The sequence below is a fragment of the Chelmon rostratus genome, chromosome 10 (genome assembly GCF_017976325.1).
Source record: "Chelmon rostratus isolate fCheRos1 chromosome 10, fCheRos1.pri, whole genome shotgun sequence".
Lineage (NCBI taxonomy): Eukaryota > Metazoa > Chordata > Actinopteri > Chaetodontiformes > Chaetodontidae > Chelmon > Chelmon rostratus.
Genome location: NC_055667.1, coordinates 10,562,007 through 10,578,873, shown reverse-complemented (window position 1 = coordinate 10,578,873; position 16,867 = coordinate 10,562,007). Strand labels below are relative to the sequence as shown.

At 40.1% G+C, this 16,867-nt stretch overlaps 3 protein-coding genes across 7 annotated transcripts in view; 1 reads left to right on the top strand and 2 right to left on the bottom strand.

Annotated features, from left to right (window-relative positions):
- Positions 1-624: 624 nt before the first annotated feature.
- Positions 625-6,803, bottom strand: nmnat1 (nicotinamide nucleotide adenylyltransferase 1). 3 transcript variants are annotated; one of them, XM_041945687.1, is made up of 5 exons: positions 6,697-6,803; positions 5,560-5,699; positions 3,714-3,897; positions 2,499-2,623; positions 625-1,660 (listed from the first exon to the last, which is right to left on the bottom strand). In XM_041945687.1, the coding sequence occupies exons 2-5, from the start codon at positions 5,672-5,674 to the stop codon at positions 1,260-1,262; spliced, it is 825 nt and encodes a 274-aa protein (XP_041801621.1). In that variant the 5' UTR covers positions 5,675-5,699; positions 6,697-6,803; the 3' UTR covers positions 625-1,259. The 3 variants fall into 3 exon arrangements, with proteins under 3 accessions (XP_041801621.1, XP_041801619.1, XP_041801620.1); XM_041945685.1 differs by lacking the exon at positions 6,697-6,803 and adding an exon at positions 6,100-6,154; XM_041945686.1 differs by lacking the exon at positions 6,697-6,803 and adding an exon at positions 6,093-6,150.
- On the top strand, positions 6,234-9,783 carry lzic (leucine zipper and CTNNBIP1 domain containing). 2 transcript variants are annotated; one of them, XM_041945688.1, is made up of 7 exons: positions 6,234-6,434; positions 6,736-6,861; positions 7,067-7,202; positions 7,345-7,443; positions 7,604-7,699; positions 7,958-8,039; positions 8,132-9,783. In XM_041945688.1, the coding sequence occupies exons 2-7, from the start codon at positions 6,761-6,763 to the stop codon at positions 8,185-8,187; spliced, it is 570 nt and encodes a 189-aa protein (XP_041801622.1). In that variant the 5' UTR covers positions 6,234-6,434; positions 6,736-6,760; the 3' UTR covers positions 8,188-9,783. The 2 variants fall into 2 exon arrangements, with proteins under 2 accessions (XP_041801622.1, XP_041801623.1); XM_041945689.1 differs by having other exon boundaries at positions 6,719-6,861.
- A 3,325-nt stretch (positions 9,784-13,108) lies between these two features.
- clstn1 (calsyntenin 1) overlaps positions 13,109-16,867 on the bottom strand; it is a 33,376-nt gene continuing 29,617 nt past the window's right edge. For both annotated transcript variants that reach the window (XM_041946234.1, XM_041946235.1), the window contains 5 exons: positions 16,117-16,287; positions 15,605-15,750; positions 15,331-15,466; positions 14,162-14,346; positions 13,109-13,480 (listed from right to left, as the gene is read on the bottom strand). In XM_041946234.1, the coding sequence (XP_041802168.1) occupies positions 13,286-13,480; positions 14,162-14,346; positions 15,331-15,466; positions 15,605-15,750; positions 16,117-16,287 (833 nt within the window). In that variant the 3' untranslated portion in view covers positions 13,109-13,285. The remainder of the gene's footprint in view (positions 13,481-14,161; positions 14,347-15,330; positions 15,467-15,604; positions 15,751-16,116; positions 16,288-16,867) is intronic.

Sequence of the window (16,867 nt, the reverse complement as noted above, 5' to 3'; positions counted from 1 at the left end):
GAGCCAATCTAATGTTTCAAAGCAAACTGGAGTGACACACCTGCCGTTTTTATGGAGATGACCTATGTCAAAACAGCACACCTTTCTGTGCAAGGAGTAACTAATACCAACTTCTGTAGGTGCGCTGGCATGTCGCTTGAAAGAAAATAAAAAACATGTAGCTTGTCCAAACATTAAGAGGCAGGCATCTGATGCAGACATTAAGTTATGTTTAATAAGTTTAACAACATAAACATGAGTTTGTGATGTAATGAACCACAATCTTGACCCAGTTTCTTCGCACTGGGCCTTTAAGTTTGAATGATATACTCAGCTTTTTGATGTAATCGAACACGATTACTCCAACATTAAAAGTAATGAGGCACCACTTCTGACACTTGTGTCATGTGATTTAACGTAATCAGTTACACTTTCTTTTCAACACACTGCTTTCACAATGAGCACTTTGTTATTGCAGCTATTACCTGACCTCAGCGATGATTACCGGAAAGATAAAGTTACCTCCACGCTGACAAACAGCATTTTAATCAAAGGTGTCAATTTGTCATGTCCTTAACTGAGGATGTTAGGAGTTCCTTATCTGTAAGACAGCAGCATCTGAACAGCAAAGAAAAGCTCCCAGGATGAAAAGCACAAACCTGTTTATTTCATTTCCCGTCAACACATATCACACTGTCATTTTGGAATCTGCGGCCTGAAGTAAACATGTTTAAAACATATTGCTTAATTTTGCCTGCAGAAGCGCACGTAAACTCCAGGGACAAAAAATGTGTAGAGCTGAAGCGTGTATGCTAGAGCAAGTGGGAAATAATTGTGGTAAAGATAGTATTGAAAGTAGTAAAAGTTCGTTTCCAATCACATTTCATGAAATTACCAAACACACTGTATGCTAACTATTTCACACAAAAATTGTGAATCCCTAGTTCAATAACCACACACCACATTTATTTCTAGAAAGGTTTTTGACCCTGAACTGCTGCTCAGTTTTTTGTGTTTGACTACTGTTTGTTTCCACGCACACACAAGCACTTTAAAGCAAAGTGAAACAAGTTACTAAATCACCTAACTTACAAAAGTCTTCACAGATTTATTGTCATAAAAACACACACACACACTCATTATTAAGAAGAGATTTTAAAAAGACTATTCTGTATGGCAGGCACTGGTGGAAGCTCAAATAAACTGTCTGAATTTTGCCTAACCCAACCCACAGCACTCAGAGCAGACAGCTTCTGTTTCAGCTGCAGCAGCAGACTTCCTCAGTTCGAGGAGGCGCCGGTGTATCTTTGAAGGGGTGCTAGAACCACGTCTGCATTTTTCTGCTCGCTCTCGGCACTGTAGAGGTTGTGCTCTTGTATGTAATGAACCACACTGTCTGGCAGCAGGTACCTGACGCTCCGACCTCGACGCAGCGCCCGGCGCACGTGAGTGGCTGAGATCTCATTGGTCACCCATTCGTGGACCATATGGATGTTCCTGCGGTACTTCCACAGCATGTCTGATTGGTGGATGAACTTGTGAGGGTCATTGCCACTACGGGTGATGCAAACCAAACCGTAGCGTCCAACAATCTCAGCGATATCTTCCTGCTTCCACATATTGGGGATCCCAAAGGACTCCAGGACATCAGCCCCACACAGTAACATCAGCCGAGGGCTGTCTGAGCATGAAGAGAGGAAAGAGTTAACTAGAATTAATGTCATTTGTACATCCTAACAAAATTAAAAAGTGCTTAAAAGAGAAAAGAGCAGACAATAAAAGCAAAGACGAATGCAAATAAAAACAGACAAACAAGATAATCAAACACAGGAGATTCAAATCGTAATTTAAGTCTTTATAAAAGCTTTCTTACAAAAGAATGACGTAACCTTACAGCAGAGACGTTACAGGTATCGCATGTCACCTCTAATCTCAGTGTTTAGTTTAGTTATAATGGTCATTGCTCTCTGATAGCTCACAATGCTTGTGAAACCTCTTCAGCTAGATTCAAGTGATTTACAGTTTTGCAACCTACAAATGCGCTGTAGACTCTTATAAGAACATATTGTTATGAAGTGCCAGTAATAGTCGATTTAACATCTTATTGCAGACTCTTGGCACACGGACGGCACAGTGTGTGCTCCTCCTGCTCACGGGTATAATCCTGTGCAGTGCAGCTTCATGCCAGAGATTCACACAGTTTACAACAGTGTGAAGAATGTTGTTGAACCAAGTAGGAAACTTGACTGTTTGTCTCACTGAGGTTCATCTCTTGGCTGTCTGACACCTTGCCTGTCTTTACTGTAGGTGGTGTGATTGGGTGTTGCCCACCACACAACACCACACTGCACCTTTAAACCATTGTCTCCTATAATGAGTTCAACTGAATACAGTCAGTCATGAATACAGTGGGAGTAGGATCAGACTTGTTTTCTGTCTGGAATCAGCGATTGAAAAGGGGATGAAATGAAAAGAAGACTGAGAGAACAATACTTAAGTTAACATAATCATCAGCCTACCTCTCCCCTTGTGATTAGACGAACCCTCAAAATAATCCTCCTGTATACGTCTCTTCTTCGCACACTTGACGGTGTCCACATCGTCGCAGTTCTGCTCTGCTGCGAGAAGTTCATCATAGTGATGCCTGAGTGGATGCAGACAATTAATTAAAAAAATAATATAGCATCAAAACATTTTTTTCTAAATATCAACTTGAGGGGTGTATGTAGGGATAGCTACTGTCCAATACAGGGAATACTGGTCATATTGACAATATATCCAGCCAACACGCTTCTTCTGCAATTGATACTGATATTAGGCTTTTAGGAAACCAAACAGCAAATCAATCTTTTTACCTCTTAAGTGGAAAGCAACTTTTGTGATTATGCTCAGTGCTAAGTATGTTCCTTATTTGCTACCTAAACTGTATTTTCACTTTGTGCAGATCTCAATGTGTTATTGACTCAAAGATTAGAATCCGCAATGCTGACAGGTAGGCTTTCTCCACTTTTTCAACAACATTTAAAAACCAGCTGCGCGTCTTTACCAGTGATGCTTTCAGACAGTTCATCTGAAATTGTCCAGTTTCTTTCATAATACATAGTTCCTTTTTTACAATCTGGAACTGCCTTCCTATATTGTGGTAGAAAACGGTCAACACTGTCAACATGCAAAATTATTAAAAAAAAAAAAAAAAACATATTTAGAAAAACTTATTACAATACAGATACAATTCAGAAATTATAAAGTAACAGGAAAATAGCAACAGCAAAAGACAATTTTGTAGGAGTTACACAGAAATGACATTCTCATTTATTGGGCTATAATGAGCAATAATAATAATGTCACATATCAAGTCTGAAGATCTTGAGTATACCTGCAAGGGTTTAATGCATGGTATGTATCGCCAGCACAGTGCACTTTAAGGTCACGTCAGACCTTGAACTGCCAGACTGGCTCATTAGGGGGTCATTAGTTTGACAGTCGTTACTATCTGCTGTGGTTATGTGAAGATATTTTAATGAATGGGTGGCCTGAGGTGTAGATGACGAAAAAGAAAACAGCAAGCAAGGGAACTCTAATTAAGGCCATTGACAGGTCTGACAGGTAGTGTCTTACGTTATTTGGCAGACTTAATAACACCTAAAAACAACTGATGACAAAACACACCACTAGCCTTGCCTGTAGCAAGAGCAGACACTGCCACTAACGAGACACAAGAATTGTCAACTTACCGAACAACTTTAGCCGTCTCCATCCACTCCGGCTGCAAGCTCTCCCAGGAATCTACTGTGATCCAGTCTGAGTTCTCTGTTGCCAATCTGACCATCTCCAGCCGGTGGGAGGCCTCAATCAATCCCTTTTTCTTATAAGCATCACCCACCGGCGAGATGATGCCCTTCACCACCTGGTACTGACCTGAGATATTAGAGAAGTTGTGTGAATAGATGGTTTACAGTGATATCTTAGAAAAAAGAATATTTTTTAAAAAGGTGTTCATTCAAATTAAGTATAGTACTCAAGTGCTGCACTTGCGCACAGTTAGGAGGTACTTAGAACTTTTTACTCCACTACATTTTGTTGGACACATTTACAGATTAAGATTTGACACAAAAAACAGATGATCAGTTTGTAAAATATGATGCATTGTTACAGTTCAAACTACACAATAGTACACTACATAGTTAAAATTAGCTCAACCATGACCAGCTACAGGAACAGAAATTCTTATGCATTTGGGAATCAGTAATAATAATGTATTTTTGTAATATAAGTGCTGCATAATGAGTGCCTCATTTTTTAAGTACATCTTATGTACGTATTATGTATGAGTAAAAGTAGTAAAATAAATGAATACAGAATGTAATTTAATGGATGTAATGGAGTATTTTTACATCGGTGCATTGCTGTATTTACTATATTTATCTAGCCATGAAGAGGGTTGTGTTCAGGTGTGAGATGTCAGCCTCAACCCCACTAGTGAAGTAGAATTCATTTTCATTTGTAGTGCTCAAGCATCATCATGCTTTAGACACAGGTACAGTTTTTCAGGAAATACAGGTCACTGCTGAACCTTTCAGAGGTAATTTTTCAATACTGTGAGCAGCACAAGCAATACTACATTCAGCTCAGTTATACTGGGGTGGACACAGAAAGTAAAAACTGTCTACATGGCTTGACATTCACTCATTAATTCAACCTTCAACCTCAAATATATCTTAGCTTGGACTGATAAACCGAATTCAAGGGTTTAAGACTGGAGGCAGAGGTGCGTCTATTGACAGCATCAACACAATCCAAAATAAACAAGGAGACACCAACAGTAAAGCTATAGGTAATAGGAAAATTTGCTCTCTTTCTGTGCAAATATGCATTTTCTTGTCAAAGCTTGCTGACAAGTGTGTCTATGTGAAATTTGAGAGAAAGAATTTGATCCAGTGAGATACCAAGATATTTAGATGCAGAGACCCTCTCAATACTATGTCCATTCAGAGTAGTACTACACAAACCATTGCCAACAATATCTCTGGTTCTAGAGAATAACATATTTAGTCTTGTTTGCATTAGGATTAACTTGAAATTAAAAAGCGCATCTAGCAATTCATCAAAGGCTTGTTGTGGGATTTTAGTGGCTGACTGTTAGAACTATAGAGATCTATATCATCCACATAAAGATGGTCGTTACCATTTGTTACAGAAGACGTATTATTGTTAATATAAAATGTGAGCGAGGTAGGATCCAACATTGAACCTTATGGAAGCCCCTTCCAGAATGATCATTTCCCAAGATCACACACTGCTGTCTGAGACAGTCCTGAAACCATTTACAGGACTTGGAATCATAATCAATATCACATCCCGTCTCTGTAGGCGCAGAGGATGATGAACAGTATCAAATAAATAAAATACAAATCTACAAAGGCAGCAGCACAACATTTCCCTTTGTCAACAGCAGATACAATATAATTTGTAACCAAAGTAACAGCAGTGACAGCACTAAGATTAGCTCTGAAACCAGACTGGTGTGACCCACTTTGAAAAGAGGACAGAAAAAAGCATAATTGTGGAAGGTCACTCGACCTGAGTCTTCCAGATGATCTCGAGCCAGTTCAAACATCCTCAGGTGCATGTTGGTGATGGGGTTGAACGACCCGCAGGCCAGCAGGACCACTCTTGTTACATTCTGACCCTCCATGCCTCATACTGGAGCGGGGTTCACACTACAGCAGCGAACATGGTAAAGAAAACACAGAATATAGTTAGGCATCCTAATTGTTTTCCAGTTTCACATATAAAAAACAAAATGACTCTCTGTCCTCTGGGGTAAGCAGCTCTGTATCCGCTCTGACGTTACCACAGGGAATGGCAACGTGAGAGGAGTTACAAACGTTAAGAAAATCAAAACCATATGGTATGTTAGCGTAAAGTAACGTCAGAGCCGTCATTAACTTATACACCGTTGCTAACGTTAGCTTGGTCTGTAACCAGGCAACGCGAGCTTGTTGCTAAATTGAACGTACAGGTTGCTCAAACAGACATAACATAAAAGCAAAGCTGAGATTGGGCAACAAATGAGTCGTTTTCTAAAAGCAAAAGTAACGTAAATACTCAACGTTATACCAGGAGAAGCACCGGCAGTTAGCGGCTCTCGTATGCGTCACGTTACTCTTGTAAGGTCCGCGTTAAGATCAAAAAATCTGATTGGACAGACCCGACCAGGAAGAAGAGAGCCGCACCCACAGTCGCGAGCTACGTTCACAATCACAAACCTCCAAATCCGCCTGGATAACGCCTCGATTAACACTAAATATTAAGTAACCGTATTTGAAAGTAGTTATTCTTCGTGGAAATATGATTGAGTTACTCGGATAGTTTTAATGTACATTCACCAAGCTGATACAACTATTTAATTTATCGCACGACTGCTTTTTTACAACTGTTTACAAAGAGTCCTGGTGAGATGCTTTCTTTTAGCATGCTAGCTAGCTATTCAGCTAACGCTAACTAAAGAACTTCCATAGATTGCACGGTGTGAGTGTCCAGCAAATACATGCATCCACAAGTTTGGCACCAAAACGGGGTTGTCGCTAAGTGTTAGAACAGTTTTGTTGTAATGTTATCTCCTACAGTGCCACTCTGATTCTGTCTAAATAGCATGTTACATTGACTTGAAGTTATTCGCGGCGTACTGTGCTAATAATCCACACTAAGACTTACGTATGTCCACTATTTTATTCAGTTTTTTGTTCTCCATAGGCTGGCAATACGATTTTAACGAAGGATGGCTTCTCGTGGTAAATCAGAAACTGGAAAACTGAGGCAGAATATGGAAGAGCAACTTGACAGACTGATGCAGCAGCTTCAGGATCTGGAGGAATGCAGGTGCACGACGGAGAAATTCTTTAAATCCACGTGTGTAGAGGCTGTTTATTGAACGATCAAATGTGTCTGGTACAGCTGGCAAGTAGTGATCCATGTCAGAAAATATTTCTTTATATTCTACATATATTCTTCCATAGATATATATATATGTGTGTGTGTATATAATGTCTCTGTTAGTGTCTCATCCTTTCTTTGTGTATTCCAGAGACGAACTGGATGAGGAAGAGTATGAGGAGACAAAAAAGGAAACCCTGGAACAGCTGAGTGAATTCAATGATTCCCTGAAGAAGATCATGACAGGAGACATGACACTTGTGGATGAACTCAGTGGAATGCAGCTGGTATGGATAATCAATGAATAATGTGCAGCTACTGTGTATATAAGGGTTATCGTTTACAGAACAAGTCAATTAAAATAATCCAGTATAAACAGTGATTTGTCAAATGTTACAAATTTTTTTCCAATGTTTTTGTCTTCATTAGGCAATCCAGGCTGCCATCAGCCAAGCATTCAAAACCCCAGAGGTGATCCGACTTTTTGCCAAGAAACAGCCAGGACAGCTGAGAACCAGACTAGCAGAGGTTTGCACTGTGACAATAAGGATATGATTGTTTGTGTTTGTTGAATGCACAGAGTTGTAGAGTGTATGTTTAATCCAACTGCTCAATCACCCCATAGTGTTAGTGTCTTTGTGTTGCTCGGCCTGAAAATTGTCCAACCAGTGTGTGATATTCTGCGCAGATGGACCGAGATGTCATAGTGGGGAAACTGTCACGGGATGTGTACACACAGCAGAAAATGGAAATCCTCACAGCCCTGAGAAAACTTGGAGAGAAGGTGAGGAACACTCAGCAGAGATGTCATGTTTTTTTCCATGGGTTCATGGATGATTCAGAGGCTTGTGCTCATGAGTCCACACACAAACTGCACCGACTTATTTTAGTTATTTAACGGTCACAAGGCTGACAGACCAGTTGCTACAACAGGTTTAAATCTCACTTCAGAATAAGCTGTGACATTTTAAACATGCTATAATTGTCTGATCAAAGCTTGAATTAACAATGCATTATTTTTTTTTTCTGTTTGGTCTGACAGCTCACTCCGGAGGATGAGACTTTTCTCACTGAAAATGCTACAGCTACTCTGAGCCAGTTTGAAAAAGTGACTGCAAACTTAGGTGAGAAGAAAGATGCGATTTCACTGGATCGTTTAATCATACGACTTATTGGATGAACATTCATATTTGTTTTGTTTTGCTTTCTCTTTCAGGCTCTGAAGACAAAATTATGGCCTTAGCTAGCTCTGGTGTGAAAACCAAGGCATAGTAATTCTACAGATTTTAACTCTGTGTCTTTGTTATTACCAAGAAAGAAATGTGCCAATCTGTCATTGATATTGTAAATAATCAGTGCACTTCTAGGTGCTGCTGTAGATGCTAACACTTTTTAACTGTATTGTTTTATACCCCACAACTTTTGTAAATGTCTTTTATTTGTCCAGATAGGTGTGTAAGTGTATTATAGGTACGAGCATGTGATTTGGTAAATACGATGACATGTACATGAATGTGAACGATAGTCAAGGCAGTTCAAGAGAAATGTTCTATTGTGATTTCTCATTGGGTTGCTGTGTCTATCTGTCTTAAAACCTGACATTTCAACATGTTTGTTTTTAAGATATTGATATTGAGCATTGTATGGGTGCTGCAACTAGTCAACATTTATTTTTATTTTAACTCAACTGCAAGTGTCTGCAGGGATTTGGACAAAATAACAGAAATACTACAGGGAAATTAACTTTGAAGTCACTTAATTACACTACACAGGCAGTAACACAAGTCACTTGGCATGCAGTATGTGTACATCATATGAGGTATGCGTCTGGTCACCTCTGTCAGTATGGGTTTTCAGAGCCATCATACAATATATACATTCAAATAGTCCTTAAATCACAGGTAGATCAGCCAGGGTTTACGACACATGCAAAATATGATATTGACAAAGAGGGGCAGCAGTAAAAAGTCAGAGCTCTTTGACAGGAATAGATGGCAGAATACTTATTAAACAAAATTATTCCTTCTATTTCCAATTTAAATCTGTCTCAACAAAATATTTTGTTTCCTACAGCCCACATTTAGAAGCTGACTGCCGTTTGGAAACTGCATTTATCCAGTGTAAATCTAGCATTAACATGCATAACGAGGGGAAACGAGCACCAATCTGGACTGACAAAATATGATCAGACGAGTCTTTGACCAGCCTTCCTGCAAAGTGATTAGAAATCCACTGGATGGATTAGATGCCATCTGTTAAACATTGTGGAGGGTCTTGTGATGGTTTCTGCGGCCGTCTCATGAGAGTGATTCAGTTTGATTAATAGTTTGTGCGGACATTAAACAGCTAAGAGAACACAAGGTCACTTTGCAGCACCAGATGCAGCCTGCACTGTTGCTCATGGTGTCTCACAGTGCAAAATGATGAGATGAGATGCAAACAAAAACGATTAACAGGATGAAATAACACCTTCCAACACCTTTTTAATCTCCAGACATGGGAGCAATTAAGATGATTTTTAGAACATACTGGAGGGCAAAATATGAAACAGTTTTTCACCTCCTTTACCTTGAAAAGAACTAGTGTGCTATGAAAATGGAGTGTGTCCAACACACATTGAGAGTGCATACTGAAAACTGCACAGTGTTAGGTTCTGGGTATTTATGTGTTGTTTCTATTATTTTGTCCACCCTCTATACATTAATTATCAAGCATTTCAAACTGCATCAGTTAATATCTGCAGTTATAAATTTGTCATAATCAAGTTCAGTATTGCATTATGTTTCATCTTTAAATTTGACAAGTTTAATGTGACATTTACTGCATGAGTGTGATTCATGTTCAGCTTTGATTGTGAGTAAAAAAAAACAAATCAATGGTTTTTGTTTTATTTGTTTGATTTGTTTACATGTGAAATTCTGTTGCACTGTTAAAAGTGCACTGTTCTGCTTTTTTATCTTTGGGCTTTAGACAATTTCATTTTCGCCACCAGAGGACACCAATGCTCAAGATTTAGACTATTTTAAGCTGCACTACCTGGCATGTACCTCGAGTACTGTGTGTACTCTAGTGATACATTCACAGCATCAGTGATGACTGAAGAAAAACAACAGCACACAGAAATTATACCCCATCTCATCGTCCTTTATTTTGTTTACGAGCAAGTATCAACTTCACTACAATTTGCCTTTCAATTGGTAGAAAAGTGAGAGCAGCTCCAACAAGCACAAAGGAAGCATTCGGCCGTTCTGAAAACATTGTCACCTTCCATTTTGAGCAAATTTTTGAAAAGAAAAGAAAAACAAAAAATATATATATCTGGACGTGTGAAACAGACAATCTGAGAATCAGTAGTGTATCACGTCTCCTTTCTCACTGCAGTCTCACAACCCCACATGGGACGTACACAAACTTGTGGTTCATGCAAAGTAAATTCCCCTTACATCTTAGTGTTATTACAGTATGGCTGCATTTCAGTTTGTTAGGCAGTGACATTCAATTCAACCAACTTACACTTAGCTGGGGCTGATCAGAAAGCATTCAACCCAGAAAACTGGAGATGGTGGAGTCACTGTGGAGACTTGACTGGAGAGTCAGTGTGCACGAATCAGTGACCCATGGTATTGTACTTTTTAAATTGTAGATGAAAAGTGAACATCAAGTGTTTGACATAATGAAACTGAGAATTTCGGAGTCGACAGGCTTATAACTCTGGTTCTTGTGAAATTCATGCTGCCCTCAAAATCATTTCTCAACAACTCAGGCAATAGGACACTGTTCGCAATTACCTTCCACTATACACAAATAGGTGAGTCAACAGTATACAACAGTATGCTGCCAAAGCAATTTCATAATGTACCGTACATCTTTTTTAAGGTGGATCCTGTCAATGATTTAGTACAATATCTATAGAAGATACAATATGGATCTACTTCCTCTACACATCAACATGGACACATGACATCTACAGTATGTAAAACGTTTTTCACTTCTGAGAAAACTAGCGGTGGACTATTGTTACAACGAACTGAAAGAAAAGCAATCCCCAGCTCTGTAAGAAATCTACGATGAAACAAATACAAATAGAAAAAAAACAAATGCCACAAATAAAAGAGCACGGATGAGTGTTTTTGTTAGACCTGCTAGTTGCGCTATGATCGGAAAAAGGCACTCCCATCTCAGTCGGCTCAGACCTGGCCCCCTTTTAATAAGTCCAAGTCATCATGGAGGGGAGACTGTTCACTACGCTTCCACCACAGACCGCTTAAAAAACATAAATTAGTCGAACTACTAGGAGACATAAATGTGCAACTCAAACTCTCAAAAGAAGCCTGGAATCTGTCTCCAAAAAGAGCCTTGGATGTTTTTTTTATTCAATTTTGGCCTCTGGAAATAGACTTGCATGCAAAATATGAGACTCGCAACACCAACATTTCTAATTCTGAGACATTCTGCTCACTTCAATGCCCCAAATCTGTTCTGCTTTAATTAATGCAGGTTTGGGAAATGTTACCAATTTACTTGGTACACAAAAACATGAAACAAACACTACACAGTTAATTGTGAAGGTACATTTGTGTCCGGTTTTGTGAAAGATATATACAACAGTGATGGACAACAGTGTCTGAGAGGAGATAGAGGTTGGACACATTTTCCCAATTGTCAATTGTATAAGCGTTATACTAATACCAGAAGGAAAATAAGTTTACCAAATGTAAACAAATATCTTTGAACAACTCTACAGTACAGTTCCATGTACAATAAAATCTAGTGGTCTACTGCAAAAAAATCATTTTAAGATTCAAACAAGAAGAAGATTCATTTTTAAAGTGTTTTCTTATGGTAAACTACACAGTCGTACCCTTGGTTGTAATTCTGTGAACTATGATGAAGACGGTGCTTATTTTGCAATAGGAAACCAGTTTAAAAATGCATCTGTGCGTTATTATTTCAGGTTGAATATCCGTGCCACTGTAAATAAACTTGCGACAAAGCAATCCCGAAAAGAACTTTCATTTCACTCCTCTCCTCCAAAACAATGCCAGCAACTGCACCATTCAACCAGGCTCCGCCAAAGCTCTGCTGTAAATCTGCTCTTTCAGTAGTTTGAAGGGTTTTTTCCTTCCTACTTCTGTCAGCACAGCACGACCGGGATCCGGGCGAAAGGCTTCTAAAGCTGCTGAGGAAATCTCCCTACTAGCCCAAACACACTGGCAGAAACGTTAGTACCCATATTTCCAGATCAACAGCACTACAGCATCTGCTGGCCCTTTGTACCGCTCCACACGAAATGTCATTTGTACATTAGCATTTCTCTGAGTATGATTACCCTGAACAAAAAGAAAATCCCTTCTGTACAACAGTGAGATATATTGGGAATGAAGTACACTGACGCCTGGAGTAGAGCGTTGCCACCTGTGCAAGCGAAGCAAAGCATGTATGAAGCTGAAACCATCGACCAGTCCTGCCTATGAGAACGCAAAAGAAATGATTTTCCTCTTTGCACGAAAAGAAAAGACAAAATGGACACCACTTTGTCGTGGAAACCTCTGCTTAACAGTCCTGGGTTCCTCGTCATGAAGCAGACATTTTTGTACAGGCATGATGGGACAGCTTTTGCGGAGATTTAGCGACATGCTACAGCCTCTGTGACACAAATATTCTACATTACATACTGCGTCATTTTAGATATTGGACCCCGTTGAGTAGGCCTTCACTAACACATCGACTAATTACATGGTTTCTTCATATTTACAAAATCTTTAAAAAGCAATTTATTTCTCTACACATATGACTTTTCAAATATCCGCATGCACTAACAGAAGAAAAAAAAAGAAGAAAATGCGGTCTACTTGTTAAAAGCATCATTTCGTTTCACTGTGGACTACAAGTCAAGAAAACTCAAGTCAAAGCTATACGTGAGTTTAGCGGCAAACAAAGCTAAAAGCATTACGCAAAGAATATACATTGGGGGGAAAAAAATTCTCCATTTGAAAGCCTTACGTCTGAGAAAGAACAAAAAGTGCAGGGTTGGCTTCCTCACACAGTTCAAAACAAAATGTAGGCCAAGTTTTCCTGGGAATTAAAATATAATAAATAAAAAAATAAACAGTAAAAATCAGCAATCCGGTGATGACTACACTACACTGAGTACCACCACTAAGATAACGACAGGAATCCTTGACCATATATACGCTGAAGGGAATTTTTCTTTTCTTTTTTTTTTTTTTCTTACATCACGGCTCCTTGGACATGAAACTGTAGGGGGTGGGAGTGTGTGTGTGAAGCAGTGAGTGTGAGTTGGTGAAGTGTGTGAGCTTGTGTTGAGTGTTATGTGTGTGTTGCTGTGTGTGTGTGTGTGTGTGTTGTTCTAGTAGGTGAGGGTGGAGTCGTCCCACTCCAGCTGCTGCTGTCTACTGGCCCCCTGCTGGTCCTCCGGCTCCCCACCCTCTTCGTCTTCGCTGCTCTCTGACTCAGCGCTCGTGATGTCATCTTCCTCCTCTCCATCCTCGCTCTCCTCCTCCTCCTCTTCCTCCTCCTCGCTGCTGTGCTGGTCCTCGTATGTCTGCGTTGAGAGACAGAGGGTGGGGCTTTTTGTGAAGGGTATCTTTCTGAGTCTAACCTGCTCCTTCTTGTGTTAAAGCCTTGTCCATTTCTAAACCGATACGGACTCTGGATTAAGACGCACATCTGAACATCCTGCTTCAAATGTCTCTTTGATAAGTAGCCTGGGAGGCAGTTCTTTTATTCAGAATGTGTGTGTTCAAGCACAGACGACCCACTTCGAGTCATTTCCTGTTTCTGTGTCACCACTGACACGCCCCTTTAGGAGACGAGCGGCAGGTCCTGGCTGAGCGAAAATATTGATGCTGCTTTGCTTGGCTGGGGCACCAAAACATGCTCTAAACCTGCATGAGACCAGATGGTTGCACAAAGATAATCTAAATATTGATATATGACGATAAATTATTCTTTTATTCTAATTAGCGAGGTAAGACTCTGCAACTACCTACAACAAAGTCTCTACCCCATCCCCAGAGGCCTGTCAATCATGAGCGCTCAGATAAAACTAGGCCACAGTCGCAACATCACCCAGAGAGCATTAGCAGGTGAAAAGCTGTCTAGGCTGCAACCCGACCACATTTTGATGGGAAGTTAAATTCTGTTCCACGGCTTTTCACTGACTACTCGCCAGAGAAACGCTCACTAATTTTGCCTCCCTGCAAACGCTCTCGTGCATTTTTACCTCCATTGGGTTGACGGTGATGGTGAGGGCTGAGTCGTCCCAGTCCATCTCGTTCTCCTTGCCGTTCTCCTGGTCTCTCATGGTGCGCTGGTGTGCAGCTCGGATGCGGAACACGCCCAGGATGATCATAAACACCAGGAAGCTAACACACACCACAATGACAATGGTGGCGGCGCTCGGAACCACTGCGGGGGGAAGCAAGCACACAAACAGACACAAAATGACAGGTCAGATGTAAACCATGTTTGATTCGGGCACATAACTACCTTGTTACAGCTTTATGTGGGGAGACACAGCTTCCACTGTCTGAGGACATTTCAAGGGCTTTATTTTGTGCCAGCGCGGATGTTAATGGCTTTTAAGTAACCTGGAGATGAATGCTTGGGGCTGCTCGAGGTGTGTGTCTTTCTTTAAATAGCTTCGCCTGTCTCCCGCTAACCTGCTCCACTTTACCCCTTTTAGCAGCAAAGGGCCTCTCTTGTGCGGTGGCAGGCTTAGTGAGTCTGACAGCCTAGAGGATTACTGAGGCTGGGAAATAAAAGGGTGTGCTCAGACTACCTCCTGTACAGATGTCACATACAGCACTCAAGTGTAATCCCTTAACTTGTGCCATCAAAAAAAAATTAAATGGGCAAACAACCAATGGTTCCTACGTGCCCTACTTGTGGTTAATAGACTGTAATCCATCCCTTGCAATGCTTGCCCTACCAGAGGCCAAATACTTTATTCTACAACAACAACAATCAAGCCGATTATTGGTCTGATTAGGATGTTTGGTGATGATTTTAACATTTAAGTAAAATGTTTGGGGGACATTTCACTGGCCGCTTATTCACAGAGTGATTGTAAAATATTTATTACAATGCCTGTATTTTTATTTTTATTGTATTTATTTGTCGCAAGATGGAAATAATCTCTACATGTCTAAAAACTAGGAGAGTCTGTGTTCCACCAGAACAAAACTGAAATTCATTCTTTGTTTTTGTGTCCTTTCACATGATTTCAAATGACTAACCTTGATGATTAAACAAGGCAACGCAGATACGTTTTTCTCTGTGCTACAAGTAATCAAGGTGGAGAGTGTTTGTATGATGCAAAGGACAAAAGAAAAAAAATACATTTATTTTAAACCCCAACGTTTCACATGTGAGACTCCCATGTTCCAGTACCTGAGGCCTGGTGAGCGTTGACCAGGTTATGACCAGACAGATCCACAGAAGCATGATGCACGGGGTTAATAAAGTTGGGCTGCACCATGGCATTGTTAGCATGCTCCACTGGATTGGCTGTGTGGATTACATTCACCTAGAGAGAATACAAACCACAAACACACACACATATGTGGTCACGAGAATGCTTTAGTAACATTCGGGCACTATTTGCTCTCCTCTATTGTGAATGCATCACTGCTACGTGACGAAACTGAAGGGTGCTCGGTCATACCTCGACCTTGAAGTCATTGCTGATGTAGCGACCGTTGAGTTCAGAGCAGACCAGCTTGAATTTCCTGTCAAAGAGAGCCTCTGTGTGCCAGTTCTTGTAACGGATGAGATGCAGGACCTGCTCGTAGTTGGCCATGGTGTTCACACCTGGAACATACAGACGGGAGCTCGTGTCAAAAAGAAAACTGATCAGCCATCAACAGCAGAACAAAGGCTCTCGATATTATTATTACAGTTTAAATATGATTTAGAAATGTATTATTAAAACTTGGACTTATACTCTGAGACAGCAGAGACAGACAGATTTGGTAACTCTGACTTCAAATCACTCTGGGGCACATGTGCATGACATATAACTACATATTCTCATTTGTTTACGATGCGAGGACTCAGCGTTAAACAGAATTGACTTCTTATGTAAAACAGTAGTTTTCTGCAAAGCTATCATAACATTATCAAAGGCACCCAAAAACCACTGCTTTGTGCTAGTTCGGACAGCTCTGCGCTCTGTACCGGTGATGACGAGGCCCAGGTTTGATGAACTCATCTCCAGGCCCTGCTGCTGCAGCTGGGCCATGTCCACCTCCAGGCTCTCATGCTCCCCGTCCAGCTCGTCTCCCACCACAGTCACTTCACATGTGTCCAGGTTGTGCATGATCTCTTCTGACACCACTGTCTCTTGGACTGAATGAATGATAGAGAGAAACTGACATTTAGGATTGTCCATTGGCCCTGTAAGTCCAGACTTCACTGTTCGTGTTCTTTCTGAATTGTTAAAGAGTACTCTGATTTAGAATTTCATTCCCGTAACAATGTCAGACTCATGTTTCCAAAAAAAAGCATTGATGTTGATGTTTTTCTACTTCCTTATCAAATAAAAATTCAACAAAACTGTACAACTCCTCTACTTTTGCCGAAGCAGAACTCTCACCTTGTTTTTCTATTATCAGCATTATTTTTACTATATTGTGCATGTTTAATCTTTACTCTTAAATTACTTTTTACTTAGAATTTGCACATTTGCATTTACCTTTGGTATACACACATTTGAATTTGCACATTTTTACTATTATTATTAGTATTATATTATTTATATTATGTCACCTTTACAGTAGTTTGTAACTTTTTACATGTTTTTTTTTTTTATCTTTTTAAGGATTTCATCCTTTCTAACTGTGTGTTGTGCAATTTGTACTGCAACAAAGCATCTCCCTGCAAGGAACAACAGTTTTTCCGAATCTGAATCTGACAGTTGGGTTAGAGA